The 12,978-nt window shown below is 34.8% G+C and overlaps 1 protein-coding gene across 2 annotated transcripts in view; it reads left to right on the top strand.

The window, feature by feature from the left end:
• The window catches only part of ADAMTS6 (ADAM metallopeptidase with thrombospondin type 1 motif 6), a 159,395-nt gene that overhangs the window by 93,489 nt on the left and 52,928 nt on the right, over window positions 1-12,978 (top strand). For both annotated transcript variants that reach the window (XM_075021634.1, XM_075021633.1), the window contains 3 exons: window positions 2,700-2,807; window positions 9,474-9,619; window positions 11,906-11,969. In XM_075021634.1, the coding sequence (XP_074877735.1) occupies window positions 2,700-2,807; window positions 9,474-9,619; window positions 11,906-11,969 (318 nt within the window). The remainder of the gene's footprint in view (window positions 1-2,699; window positions 2,808-9,473; window positions 9,620-11,905; window positions 11,970-12,978) is intronic.

Genomic DNA, 12,978 nt, shown 5'->3' with positions numbered 1-12,978 from the left:
TGGCTGATTATTTGTTTGGAATTAAAAAGCCTGGGTGATGTTAGTTCAGTGAATTTGGAAGAGTATAGTGCCGTGAAGAATCCTGAGTATACAGAAAGAATCCTATTGGAAGGAAATTGTAAAATACTTTCGTTTGTGGATACCTTAGCCTGGCAATGAAATACATGTTTTAATTATTACTTCCCCTTACATGTTAATATATAGATGTTATACTTGTATAGGCATATCAAAAGTGAAATTCTGCATGTAAACTCTGGAGCACAAACCAGAATTCTGGATTGAAATCACCCTGAAATATAGGTATTTTCAAATTCCAGACTGTTATCCAGGTCTGTTTTTTTACTTCTGTCTATATTGGAATGGTTGAAATCTTTGTTTCTTAATGCAATTGAATTTTTAGCTTTTCAGAACATTGAACCAACTTCACAAAGTCAGCACAGCTATTAATTTAAAGATTTGAACTTGATCAGATGCAAAATCAACACAAGGTCACAAGGAGAATCGTCACAGTCTGACACTTTCAATTATGATTTGACAACGTAAACCACACATGAAACATGAGCAAGTAAATTACACTGATTTTGCTCAAAAAAATGAGCAAGTAAATTAAATGTAAAACTAAGTAAGGCAGGATTGTGACAGGTGCACCTCACACTGTGTCTGAAAGGAACCAATTTTAGGTTTTCACTTTGAAATCCATACTGCATTGAACTTTGGATTCATAATTGATTTAGAAGTGAATTTTATTTAGTGTTGAATTTTAACACCATAATGGCTGTGGAATTGTGATCTAGTTAGATTTTTCAAGAATCTTTGTGATGTGTCTTCTGTTCTTTCCATGTTCTATTTGATATTTTGAACCGTATATTTATTTGTGAGTGTGTATCTTAATCTGAAAATTTTATCAGCTGAGTGGCAAAAGCAAGTGTTATATTCAGAGACTTAAGTAAGTAAATATTTATACTGTTTGCATTTCTTCAACGAGAAATTATAATCTGAAAAGTAACGTAGTTCTACACTGGCTGCAGTGTGCTTTCACAACTGGCATTATTTCTCCTAAAAAGAGGCTCATCAATTTGCTTAAGTTTTCGTAGAGCCACCCACCAAAGAGGACAAAATAGCTTAGGCCTAATTGTCAAAAATGGGATGGAAACTCCAAAAGTCATCAGTACTCATTCCTCATCATTTCAGACCATTCTAATATGGTATGTTTTTAAAGGATATTTAAAAAGATACCTTGCTTCTACCAGTCATGAAACTAAATACACTGTATTAACAATCCTGCAAGAATGGCAGCAGCTGATTTTAAACTTGGAAAAGAATTTGGCATTATTCAAGAAAAGCTTGTACTGTTGAACTGTTACTGCAGCTGCTAGCGACTAATGTATAAATAAATTCATTTGTATATGCAGTACAATGCAAGCAACATGAATCTTAGGGTGAAACTTTCAGTTGTTCCTGTTGATGTGTATAGAAAAGATAGCCTAGGTGCCAGATACTCATTCATTTCCTCAGAGAAAAGTGAACTTCAGGGGGGTGCCTAATAACTTTAATTTACTCACACTGTCTTTTCCTTTTTGCTCTTTGTACCAAGATTCAGTCATAGAATCTGTACAAGGATTATTTGTAGGATATGATTTCAAGGAGCAGTTAAATAAAATGAAATAGTAATGACTATCATAAGATCATTTTAAAGACCTGGGTATCTTTCAAATTTTAAAAAATACTTAGAAAATATCTATAAGCAGGTTGTAAAATCTTGCACAGATCTCAAAGTAATACAACAAAGATTATCATGTAAAGCTTTTACTGTAAAAGCAAAACACTTCTGATTCCATTCTGCATACAGAGCCGAATCGAAGGGCAACTGAAACAACTATGAAGATTTCAAGTGTTCAGCCAACTTTGGATCATGTCCATATTACGAATTTAAACACTTAGATGTTTTTAACAATGAATCTCCAATGTCAACAAAACTGATTTAATTTAAATGAGTAACTGTGCAAAACCAAATGAGAAAATATGGTAGGAAAAAAGCCGATTTGAAAACCTGTGTTTGTTTAACACTGACAACATAGGAAAGTAGGGTAGTCTAAATCATTTATGAAATATCAGCCACAAATCTAAAAAGCCTGAAGGAAATATTTTAGTACATAGCTCAATTAGCACTAAATACACATGCACTGGTTTGGTAGGTGTTACAGGACAGGAGTGCAAGTAGTCTGAGCTCACAAACTTTGGTTTTAACTAAAGGAAACAAAAATAATTGATGCCATTTCGTATTTCAAAATTATTAGTATCCTTTTACCATGTAATTTTGAGGCAGATCATGACAGTAATGGAGTAGCACATCTGAAGACTACTTTTACAGCAACGCTAAAATATACTAAGACCAATATTAGCACTAATCAAGAAAAAAGCAGCTATAAAATGTTACTTTCATGGCATGTGTGAAAAACGCATTCTTGTAGTCTACAATTTGATGCTTCCAGAATTTTTTTTGGCAGAATATTCTTAGTTAAAATACGGTGGCTTTGGAATTGCTCCAAAGTATTTCACAACCATCTATAGATTTATCTCATCAGCCCACTTCTTAATAGTCTCTATTCAAAACAAATCTGTGTATATGTGTGTGTATGAGGACTGGAAGCAATTTCAGGCTTTTATTCTGATCAACTTGCTTCTGCCGTCTTTCCTAGGAAGTGTGTAGAGAGCTCTGGTGCCTCAGCAAAAGTAACCGCTGTGTTACCAACAGCATTCCAGCAGCTGAAGGTACTCTTTGCCAAACAGGGAGCATTGAAAAGGGGGTGAGTACAAATAATTTATTGTTTGAAGAAGCAGTTTATTGTTTAAAGACGACAGGAAGAAAAAACTAGAAAATTAAAGTACTTATGAGCAATCATAAAAGTTCAAAAGAAGAGTTATTATTTCAGAATACATTTGCATCCTAATGGAAGTGTCCTACAGAATTATTTCACAATTATTTTATATATATAATTTAATAAAACATTTATCCTCAGTATAAAATTCTATCGCCTGGATCAAAAAAACCCCTGTTACATACTCTATTTTTTGAGTAATTTTTCTAAAAACTCTTTAGTTTAATCTTTATTAAATTTTGTGGCAATCTTCCATAAAGGACTGTTACAACTCCAGATCTGGCATGGACTTTGAAAATGTGTAACATAGATCTACAGCCTGAATTGTTGTTTTGTTAGAAGATAAAAACATCTTTATTCCTTCAGGTATAAGCTGAATCATACAACCATATAGAAAAAATGTTGCCTTAATAAAAGGATTTTCTAAAAGCCCCTATTTCCCAGTGACCTTTCTGTTTGACTTTGAATTTTTCTTTTAGTATTAAGTTATGCTTGCATAACTGTTTAGCTTTAAAGGACTTTGTTGTGCAGCCTGAAAAACTCTTCTACCTAACAGAAAAGTACAGAAAGTCAATGTTGCAATAGATAAGTCTACTGCTACTGTATCTGTCTGAACATGTGAATTTTGATCTTACAACAATGTCTGTATATCAGTAGTTTCAAAGTTCTGAAACTTAGTTTTAGATAAGAATAGTAAAAGAGTGTTTGTCAATTACAAAGCAAAATCTGTACAGATCTTAAAGGGGAGAGAAATATATTTTAATTATTAATTTGCAGGACATGCACTGGGGAAAAAATGAATTCCATATGCCTTTTTTCAAGATAATATATTTTATGCAGGTTTGTACAAAGTGAAGAGAGCTTATTATTCTAAACAATTTCCGGTATCTGTCCAAGAGTTGCTGCATCTGTCCATAAGATTTACTACTCCAGATTGGACTTTTTCCTAACAATGACTACTGACATCTATTCTCATTCTGACTTTTGCCATGCTAGCTGGGCTAGTTTCAACAAAGATTACACTGCATTTTGACTTGCAATCTGATGTTTAAACAAAAAGAATGAAAGCTTTTGGTCAGCTGTCACAGTTTATTAATGCTTGTTGATGGCTACATTCAGGGCCCATGACCTACTATCGTTCTGATGACTTTTCCATGCTGAGTTTGGAAATATTGGTAAACCATGTTAAATAAATTCATTGAAGGGGTCATTAAAAAAAATAGAGTGCTTAGAGTTAGCCAATGAAAATAGAGACAACTCTGCATTCTACCAAAAATGTTACCTTTTATTAGAGTAATAGAAAATGTTAGAAGCCCTACGCTTAAATCAACAGTATAGGTTTATTTTGGAACAACCACTCCTTGTCAATGACAAGGAGCAATTTACCTCAATTAATATTTTTTAAACCATGAGACTATAATGAACAGGTTGAGATGCTTTAAGACACTGTTGCTGTGTCCACTTGCCAGAGGCTTTAATCAGTTTGCTCTCTACAAAACATCTTTTTCCAGTCATCAGTATCTTGTTCCATCATTGGGTTTTAGAGGGAAATGAGAGAATCCGTGCTGTTTCACAAAGGTAAACTGTTCATGCCTGTTAACAGCAGAGAATTGTATCTGTAAACTACAGCTTCAAAAGTTCTTGTAAATTAATAGTTCCTGATAGCAAAAAACCAGAAAACATGAGCTTTTTCCAAATATGTAGTTTTCTTTACCACACACTAAGGAGTAAATAATAGGTTACAATTCTATAACACTTAAAAAATTATTATTGTTGTTGTTGTCATAACATTTATATTGCAGTCATGCTTAAAGGCCACAACTAAATTAGGCCCTATTTTGCTGGGCTCTGTCCAAATATATAATAAATGATGTTCCCTGCTCTAAAGGCCGAACAAGATCTCAGAGTACTTCATCATATCTGGAGGGTCAATTTCTGCTTTTAGTCACACTGATGTAAATTCGGTGTAACTGTTAACTCAAAGCAAAATTTGATGCAGTATACATTAATATCTTATTGGCAGAGTTGGGAGGGATTTCTACAGTTAAAATGGCCTAACACTCTATTATAAAACCTTCTTTCAGTTGCTTATATAAACCTGCCAAACTTTTAACTCTTTGGGTTGAAATTTTCCACAGTAGATATCTGCTTAAGCCTGAAGGTTTTTAGAGTGTTTTCCATAAAAGTTACTCAGCTGTTTTCTGCATACAGGGAAAGAGAATAGAGTGGTTTCTTGCTACTGATGGAACTTGTACATCTGTTCTGTTTTGAAGCTTTAATATGTTCATGCTTTGGTGAAGGGTTTTACGTATCGGCTGGGTTCAAAAAGGTACACTTTTTCCTAATTTGTAATAATAAACTTAAATATACATGAAGTTTCTCTCTGGCGTACCCAGAGATGTGTTTGTGAAGGTAAACTAATTGATAGATTTTTTAAAAGGCTCTGATGAGGAAATGGTGCATATAAAACAAGACAAAACTGATAGGAATGTTTATTTTGTCTTTGACTTTAAAGTAATAAAAAATGTAACCTCTTCTAACATCAGTGTTTAGATTCATGCTAAGGATGTAAATGAGGGGCAAATGTGCAAAAAGTGAAAACACAGTGTGCTGAAAGGACAGTTTAAATAGCTAGATTATGTGATGATTTAAGTTATTATTGGACATCAAGTTTTCTTGCAAAATAATTGTAGAAGCAATGACAGAAAATACATTGATAAAATTGAGATGGCAAATTTAAATTTAATTAATCTTTTTTTTTTAGCCCTTACAAAAGATTAAATCAATTTTCCTCAATATCAGAGTACTTTCTTTGTGAGTTTTCTAAAAGCGTACTATTGTAAATCTTAGTTCTGTTAAACAGCTAATAGTAATATAAAAGTGATCTCAAATGTACCACAATATCATGTTTTATTTTATTGTTAATGATCTCTATAAGAAAAATTTCAGACTGCTTACATTATTCACAGAGGTTTTTTGCACATTTTGTACATATTCTAATGCATCACCACTGTCTTTCTAGTGGAAATAATTGCAAGTTATTTATTCAATGTTAGAGAAGAATTAACATTTCAGTTCTAAATCTTTCATGAACGATTGTTCTTTTAAAATAGCTGTCATCTCCTCTTGCTTATTCATATACTGGTTACTCAATAGTCCTTACTTCATTGCGGCAGATGATGTTGCTATAATCTGTGGAGGAAGCATATTTCTGTAATCCCTTTAGAAATAATGAAGATTTTGGTAATTTTTAATTACTCTGACAGGGATTCTGTGCATCACTGGCTTCTGGTGAAAGACAAATTTTCACTAGAAAATTAAGAAAAGACACTGAAGTGAGCAGTAAGTCCTCAGATTTAACTTCAGTAGAGAAAACCCGAGCATTTAAGGAGTTTTTACAGGGGAATATGAGATTGTGGAAGACTATGTTTGAATGACAAAGGAAAATACAGACTACAGGGATTTTACACAGCTTTGGAAAAATACACAGCATTGGTAAAATGCACATGCCTGTTGTATATGGTGATAATAATATAGAGTTAGGATGGTTTGCATGTTCTGTTTTGCGTATGTGATATTCTTGTGGGTTTAACTTTGAGTGTCTTTCATTTCTTAACTTTGATTTTGACATGTTTGTAATGTATATAATGTATTTTTAATGAAATTGTTAGCATACATTTTTACTCACAAGCATTTTAATTTTTAGCTTTTGACTAGCATTAGCTAACTCTTCATGTAGTTGTGTGGCATTTTTAATAGAATGCTGCAAGGAGATTATTGTCTTTAGTTAATAAAATCATTATCACTTGATTCATCACTATAATGAGAAGATAACCAGAAGATTTTAGTGACTCATGTGTTACATAAATAATTCATTCTCCATCATAATTTTACCATTAGAGGCATTACAAAACAGTGTGCCATATGGGTATATCTACGCTAGCTAAAAATGCACGTTCACTATATGGACTGCATTATGTATTATGCAGACATTCAGTGGTAGTCTGGATTTAAGAGAAGCTTCATACGAAGGGTACGTTCCTCTGATGGATGCCTGCTCATTGGCATAAACCTCTGATTTGCAAATTTAGAAGTCTCCAAGAAGGATAAACCCTCCTTTCCTCAGTACAACTCCATGAGACCTGGTGTCTTTGGGTTTTTTCCTGAAGAAGAGTGTGGTGGGTTGACCCCATCCAGTAGCTAGGCCGTCACCCAGTCGCTTGGTCATTACCCCCCAGGCCTGGGGGAGAGAATCAGAAGGGCAAAAGTGAGAAAAGCTCATGGACTGAGATAGACAGTTTAGTAAGTGAAAGGAAAAGAAAGAAAAAGTGAACAAGTCATCAAAGGCAATCACTCACTACCTCCCACCAGCAGACTGTTGCCCAGCCAGTCTCTGAGCAGTGGCCGCTTTGGAAACACCCCTACCCCCAGTTTTACTGCTGAGTATGATGTTATAGGGTATGGAATATCCCTGTGGTCAATTTGGGTCAGGTGTCCCTGCTGTGTCCCGTCCCAACCTCTTGCCTCCCCCCAGCCTGCTCACTTGAGTGGCAGGTTGAGAAGCCAAGAAAGCCTTGGTGGTTTGCAAGCAGTGTTCAGCAATAGCTAAAACATCAGTGCGTTATCCACGCTGGTCACAAAACTAAAAAGCAGCACCATACGGGCTGCTATGTCCTGGCCAGACATGGTAGAAGAGGCAATGCGTTTTGAACTTGATATGTAAAATACTCTGCCTTATCTTTTCTGTAGACACATTAATGCTTGGGTTTTGTCTCTCTAACTGATAGAGGATGAGGCTTATAAACAGAAATGTGCTGGATTGTAATAGCTGTGTTTTGAAATAGGTACAGTGCATACAGAGAAAAGAGGTCATGGAGGATAAAAATGTTTTGAGAGGAGAAACAAGAATGAACGTGGCTAGAGAAAGAATGCTACAGGTTTCACTTATTAATGTGGAAATAACAAGGAAATATTATAATAAGGAAACTTTATATTAAATGCTAGCATGTGTTCGTATGCAAAACTATCTTGTGTCTAGGTGCATTTGCTGATGATAAGCTACACATTTTAATATTACTGTATCATTTTAATGTACAGTCTTGAGAGCTACATACTTAGACATGTTTGACAGTCTAGAAGTATCTTTTATTCAAAATGAAATTTCTAATGAAAAAATAAGGATTTTTATTCATTTTCTTTAACTAACACTCTCTACAGTCCTTGTTCATATCAAAGTCCATTTACTTTTTTTTTTTTTTCTGAGTAATGATTGAAGGTTAAATTCTCTTTACAGTTGCTTTCAGAAAAATCTTGAGTAATTCAGGTCATTGTGAATGGTTGTCTTTACTTGTTTATTTATGTCCACATTGCTGGGACTGAGCCTGTAGGTGAGCCTGAGGACTCGGGAGAAGAGAAAACTTGGCTTTGCTGTACCTATTAGTATAAAGTCAACACTGAGTCTTCCAGTAGTGCTTATTGGTAGACAGGGGTATGTCTATCTGTCCACCTCTTCTGTGCATGTCTCAGTGCTTTTTGTCAAATTCATATGGCTGATTTTGGGCACAGAAGTTGCCTGGGTTTCTTTTTGGAGAGGCTCAATACTGTGTCTGTTACGGGAATTCAAGGGAGTTAAAACAGCAGATGCCCACCTTTTGGAAGTGAAATGTGCAGATTCAGGTCACAGTACACCTGGGGCTGTGCTCTACTCTGTCACCTAAGCCTATAAAGGTGGAAGAAGGTTATCTAAACTGAGCTACTTCAGATTCTCAGTGATGTAGTAGACACCAGAATGTGGATCAAACTATGGGCTCCAGGATTATTTCTGAATGGTTTTAAAAAGGTTTCTGACTAAGGAAATGATAAACATATTTTAACAATTAGCCATTTGTGCAAATTGTCTGTCATTTTGTATGTCCAATGTAAGTAACAATATGGCAAAGTTTAAGTGTTTGCATGAGTGAAGTATGCAGGTTCATTCTGTCCCTGAACAAGTGGCCAGCCACTATTATATAATGCTTTTCTGTACCATGTCTAATGCTTTGGCACGACTTTTATTATGTCTGTAGGGTTAGTATAAATCAAGTACTGCAACAAATTCTTCTTCCATTGTGACCTCATCCAGATTTTCTTTTTTAAAATGTAAGGAAATACTTTCTTAAAAATACCATTGGGGGAATTTTTCATTTTGTGTAATGAAGCCCTTACGTGAATCCTAAGTGGAGGGTGTTTTACTAAACTAATCTTAGAAATTAATCTCAGTGTTTAAAAGAATGTAAGCAACTTGCAGTTCCTTTAATGTGAAACATTAAGGAGCATGTATGAAGAAAAAAGCAAACCTTTATTTTAAGCTTGTTTTAACTTGTGGTGTGTGTTAGAGACCTATATAATTCAGGACTTAGTGAAGACAATTAACAAATCACACACACCCTCACCAATGTCTAAACATGGCTAGAAAAAGTAAAATATTAGTCTTGTTATCTATACAGAGAATGCTAATGCCTATAATTGGTCATTGCCTAACCCTTATATTTTTCTGTCCTGATAACTCTTGTCAGCCTGGAAGCTAATTTTGTGTTTTTTTGTGAAATCTTTCAGTGGTGTTATCAGGGAGAGTGCGTACCTTTTGGCACTTGGCCCCAGAGCATAGATGGGGGTTGGGGTCCATGGTCAATATGGGGAGAGTGCAGCAGGACCTGCGGGGGAGGAGTCTCCTCATCTATAAGACACTGTGACAGTCCAGCGTAAGTAGCTAAAGTAAGCCGGAGCCAACAAAAAGACACATTTGGAAATTACTCAAAACTGTGGTTTCACATGTTAACTGTAAAAATGTTTTGCTAGTTTGCCAACATTTGTCTTCAAAATAGCAGACAGAAACACTTAAACAGGAGAAGTTCACTAGACATGCTTATAACATTTTTGATGTATCTTATGTACTGTAAATATAGCTGGATTTATATTTAGTAGTAACCAGAATGGTTTTCTTTCTGCAACTTGCTGTTCATGCAAAATATATTTAAATCATGCCTTATACAGATTTCTTTCTTAAGACATATTACCTCTAATGCTTGTCTAGCATGTAAAATAACTTTTGCCAGTTACTTATTAAAAAAACCAACACAGTATTTCCAAGCTTTTGCATACAACTGCTTACATATAAACCATAGTTAGTAATATTATGTTGCATACAATACATTTATATGCTGTCATGTCCAACACTTAGTTGCAACTTCCCACTGACTCTTAAAACAATTCAGCAACTTCTGTCCTTGCCACTGCTCCCTATTGGTCCATCTACTCTCTCTCAAGAGGGGCCAGCTTCTCCACTACAGCTAGATCTGTTGTGTGTATCTGTACTGGTTCTGTCATCTGTCTGCTTTCCAATGTCCTGAACACTGTTCCAGAGAAGGTCTGTCAGGTAAGTGCTCTTCTCTCTGTCACTAGTGCTTCTCAGATGAGGAATGCTTACTCATTTCCATTGCTGTTCTTTGCTGAATGAATCACTGCTTTTTTCTGTTGCTGCTTGCCCTATTCTGGTTCCTTCATCACAGCTATAGGTCTTTGCAGAAGGATAGTTTCATTACTCCATACTTTGTTCTTGTCATGTCCCGTAATCACTATTTCCGTCACCATTATTAGTTTTTAAGACCACTTTTTCTTGAAAACATTAAGCTTCTGTGCTCTTTCATGAAAATCCATTCTGTGGCTTTTGTCACTCCTTTCTTATCTTCTCCTCTCTGTACACTTAGGTTCTTTGTTGCTTGTACCCATGTTTTGCAAGCCAGACTGTATATCAGCTTTCCACTGCACTCTGCAAGACAGACACCATAATGTCACATTACTGCTGCTTAAGGTGGTCTGTTCACCTCCTATCATTAGCAATAACTATCGAATCTGGTAAACAGCACTACTTACTGAATGGATTCAAAAGCAAAAATTATCCATTTGCATCAATAACATTCCAGGCTACGTTACTGAGAGAATAATGAATTTAATTAATTTTTTTTTTCACAACGGTATGTAAAAATGCTAGTGAATTGTTTGTTTGGAGCATGAGTAATCTCCTGAGATTTTTTAACTACTCCTGTCACCATGTGTATGGGCTGGTATGTTGAAAGGTGATTAAATTTTAAATGTTTAACAGTATAGCAAGCAAATGCATTTGTGGGGGAGGTATGTCTGCATTAGGAAAAAAATTACTTTTGGTTCAATAATAGTGTTGTCTGGTTTAAATATCTGTGATGTGAAAAATAGTATTTATTTTCTTTTTAGTTAATTGGAAATTCTTTTATTTCTGTATTATAAAACAAACACCACGTGTTTTTCCTTTCTGCTTTCAAGTTATGAGCCAAAGAGCTGATGTCTGATTAATCTTCAATTTAAGCCAATGTTAATTCGTTATTTGACCTCTGTGGAAGATTGATAAGGTTCTTGAAAAGTTTTGGAATTCAAAAGCCAATGTCTTATTCACACTTATAGAAACCTGCTTACTCTGGAGTTTCCTCAGATTTAATACTGCTTAATTCAAATCAGAATCAGATTCCTGAACTAGAAAATGCAGTCTTTGCTGACTCCAGTATTTAACAGGCAGTGTTTCTTAATTTTTTTGTATTTTCAAATGTAATATGAGAAGATTAAAAAGAAAAAAATGTATCACATAGATTGTTTATGCATTTCTCATTCTAGTTTTACAAAGCAAGGAAGTAATTAAAAGCAATGCCTTTTCAGTATGTTCAAAATGCAATTAAACTGCATGGCTTGGGATCTATGCAAACTAGATGAATACTATATGAGTGATGATTTTCAAGTACCCAGTATTGTTTTCTATCTGCTCCAATTCAAGTCAATGCTACAATTCTCATTAAATAAAATATTTAAAAATCTCACCTTAAAACCTCCATGTATTTTTTTTTTTATTTATATAATATGTATCTCTTGGACTTGTATTTATACTAATAATGCATTAGTATGTCTCATGAACTTGTGCTTGTACTAATACATATACTAACACATAAAACATGTTTTTCCAGGCCTTCAGGCGGAGGCAAATATTGTCTTGGAGAAAGGAAGCGATATCGCTCCTGTAATACTGATGTAAGTAAATTCTGTTCCACTGTAGAAGTATAATCCACTTGTCTGTTTTACATTTTAGCAGCAATGGCTGCATTTTTTCCCAGTTCAGAAAAGCTGTGAATTGGCAAACAGTCCTGTAGGGCACTTCTATATTGCAGGCAACCTACATGTTCTGCTAAATGTTAGGATCCCTATCTCAAATGTGATACCTAGCTGGTGCCTTCACATTAAGGCCTGGAGTGAGTTTGACTTGAGCATCCATGTTAAAGATGAACAAGGAGCATTCCATATCAGAGCAAAGATCTGTCTAGACCAGTGTCTTGTCTCCCAGCAGTGGGCAATAACAGGTATTTAGGGAAAAATTATAAAGTTTTGGCAGCCAAGGCATGACTTACTGTGTATATAACATCTGAGTTTCCAGAAGCTGGGTGTCTAAAGATGTCCTGAGCTCTACATTGTATCTGTACCACATTAACTGCCACAAATGGAAGCATCCACTATGAATAGACTTCTAAACCCTCTTATTCTTTTTATACCTGTATAACTTCCCGTGCTAATGTGTTACACAATCCTCTTATACATTCTGTGAAAATTTATTTCTTTTCATGTGTTCTAAACCTGCTGTTTTGCCATCAGGCATCCACTGGTTCTTGTATTACCAGAATGATCATGCAGTTTTATTTTAGAGCTGAGCTCATCATGAACTACCACTGAGGGGATGGGGCAGACTATAAATGTATAAAATCAAATTATGAACCTAAATTACAAATTCAAGTAAGTTAAAAATTGAACCAGAAAAAATTACACACCAATAAAGAATTTCACTAGTAAGTTTCCAAGTCAGTAGCACTACAAACATAAACAGGCTTTCATATTATTTTAGCTTCAGATCCATCTTAATTTTCTTCTTCATCAAGAAAGTTCATAACAGTGGGAGAGTCTGTACTTAAAGGTGTTTCACCTGTTTATCTTTTGATACCTTTCAGGAAAAAATGGTTAATATGCTGATTCCTTGAAAAAAAATTATTTT

Source organism: Buteo buteo, chromosome Z, assembly GCF_964188355.1.
Source record: "Buteo buteo chromosome Z, bButBut1.hap1.1, whole genome shotgun sequence".
Lineage (NCBI taxonomy): Eukaryota > Metazoa > Chordata > Aves > Accipitriformes > Accipitridae > Buteo > Buteo buteo.
The sequence above is the reverse complement of the archived record's forward strand: the minus strand, read 5'-3'. Positions and strand labels throughout refer to the sequence as shown.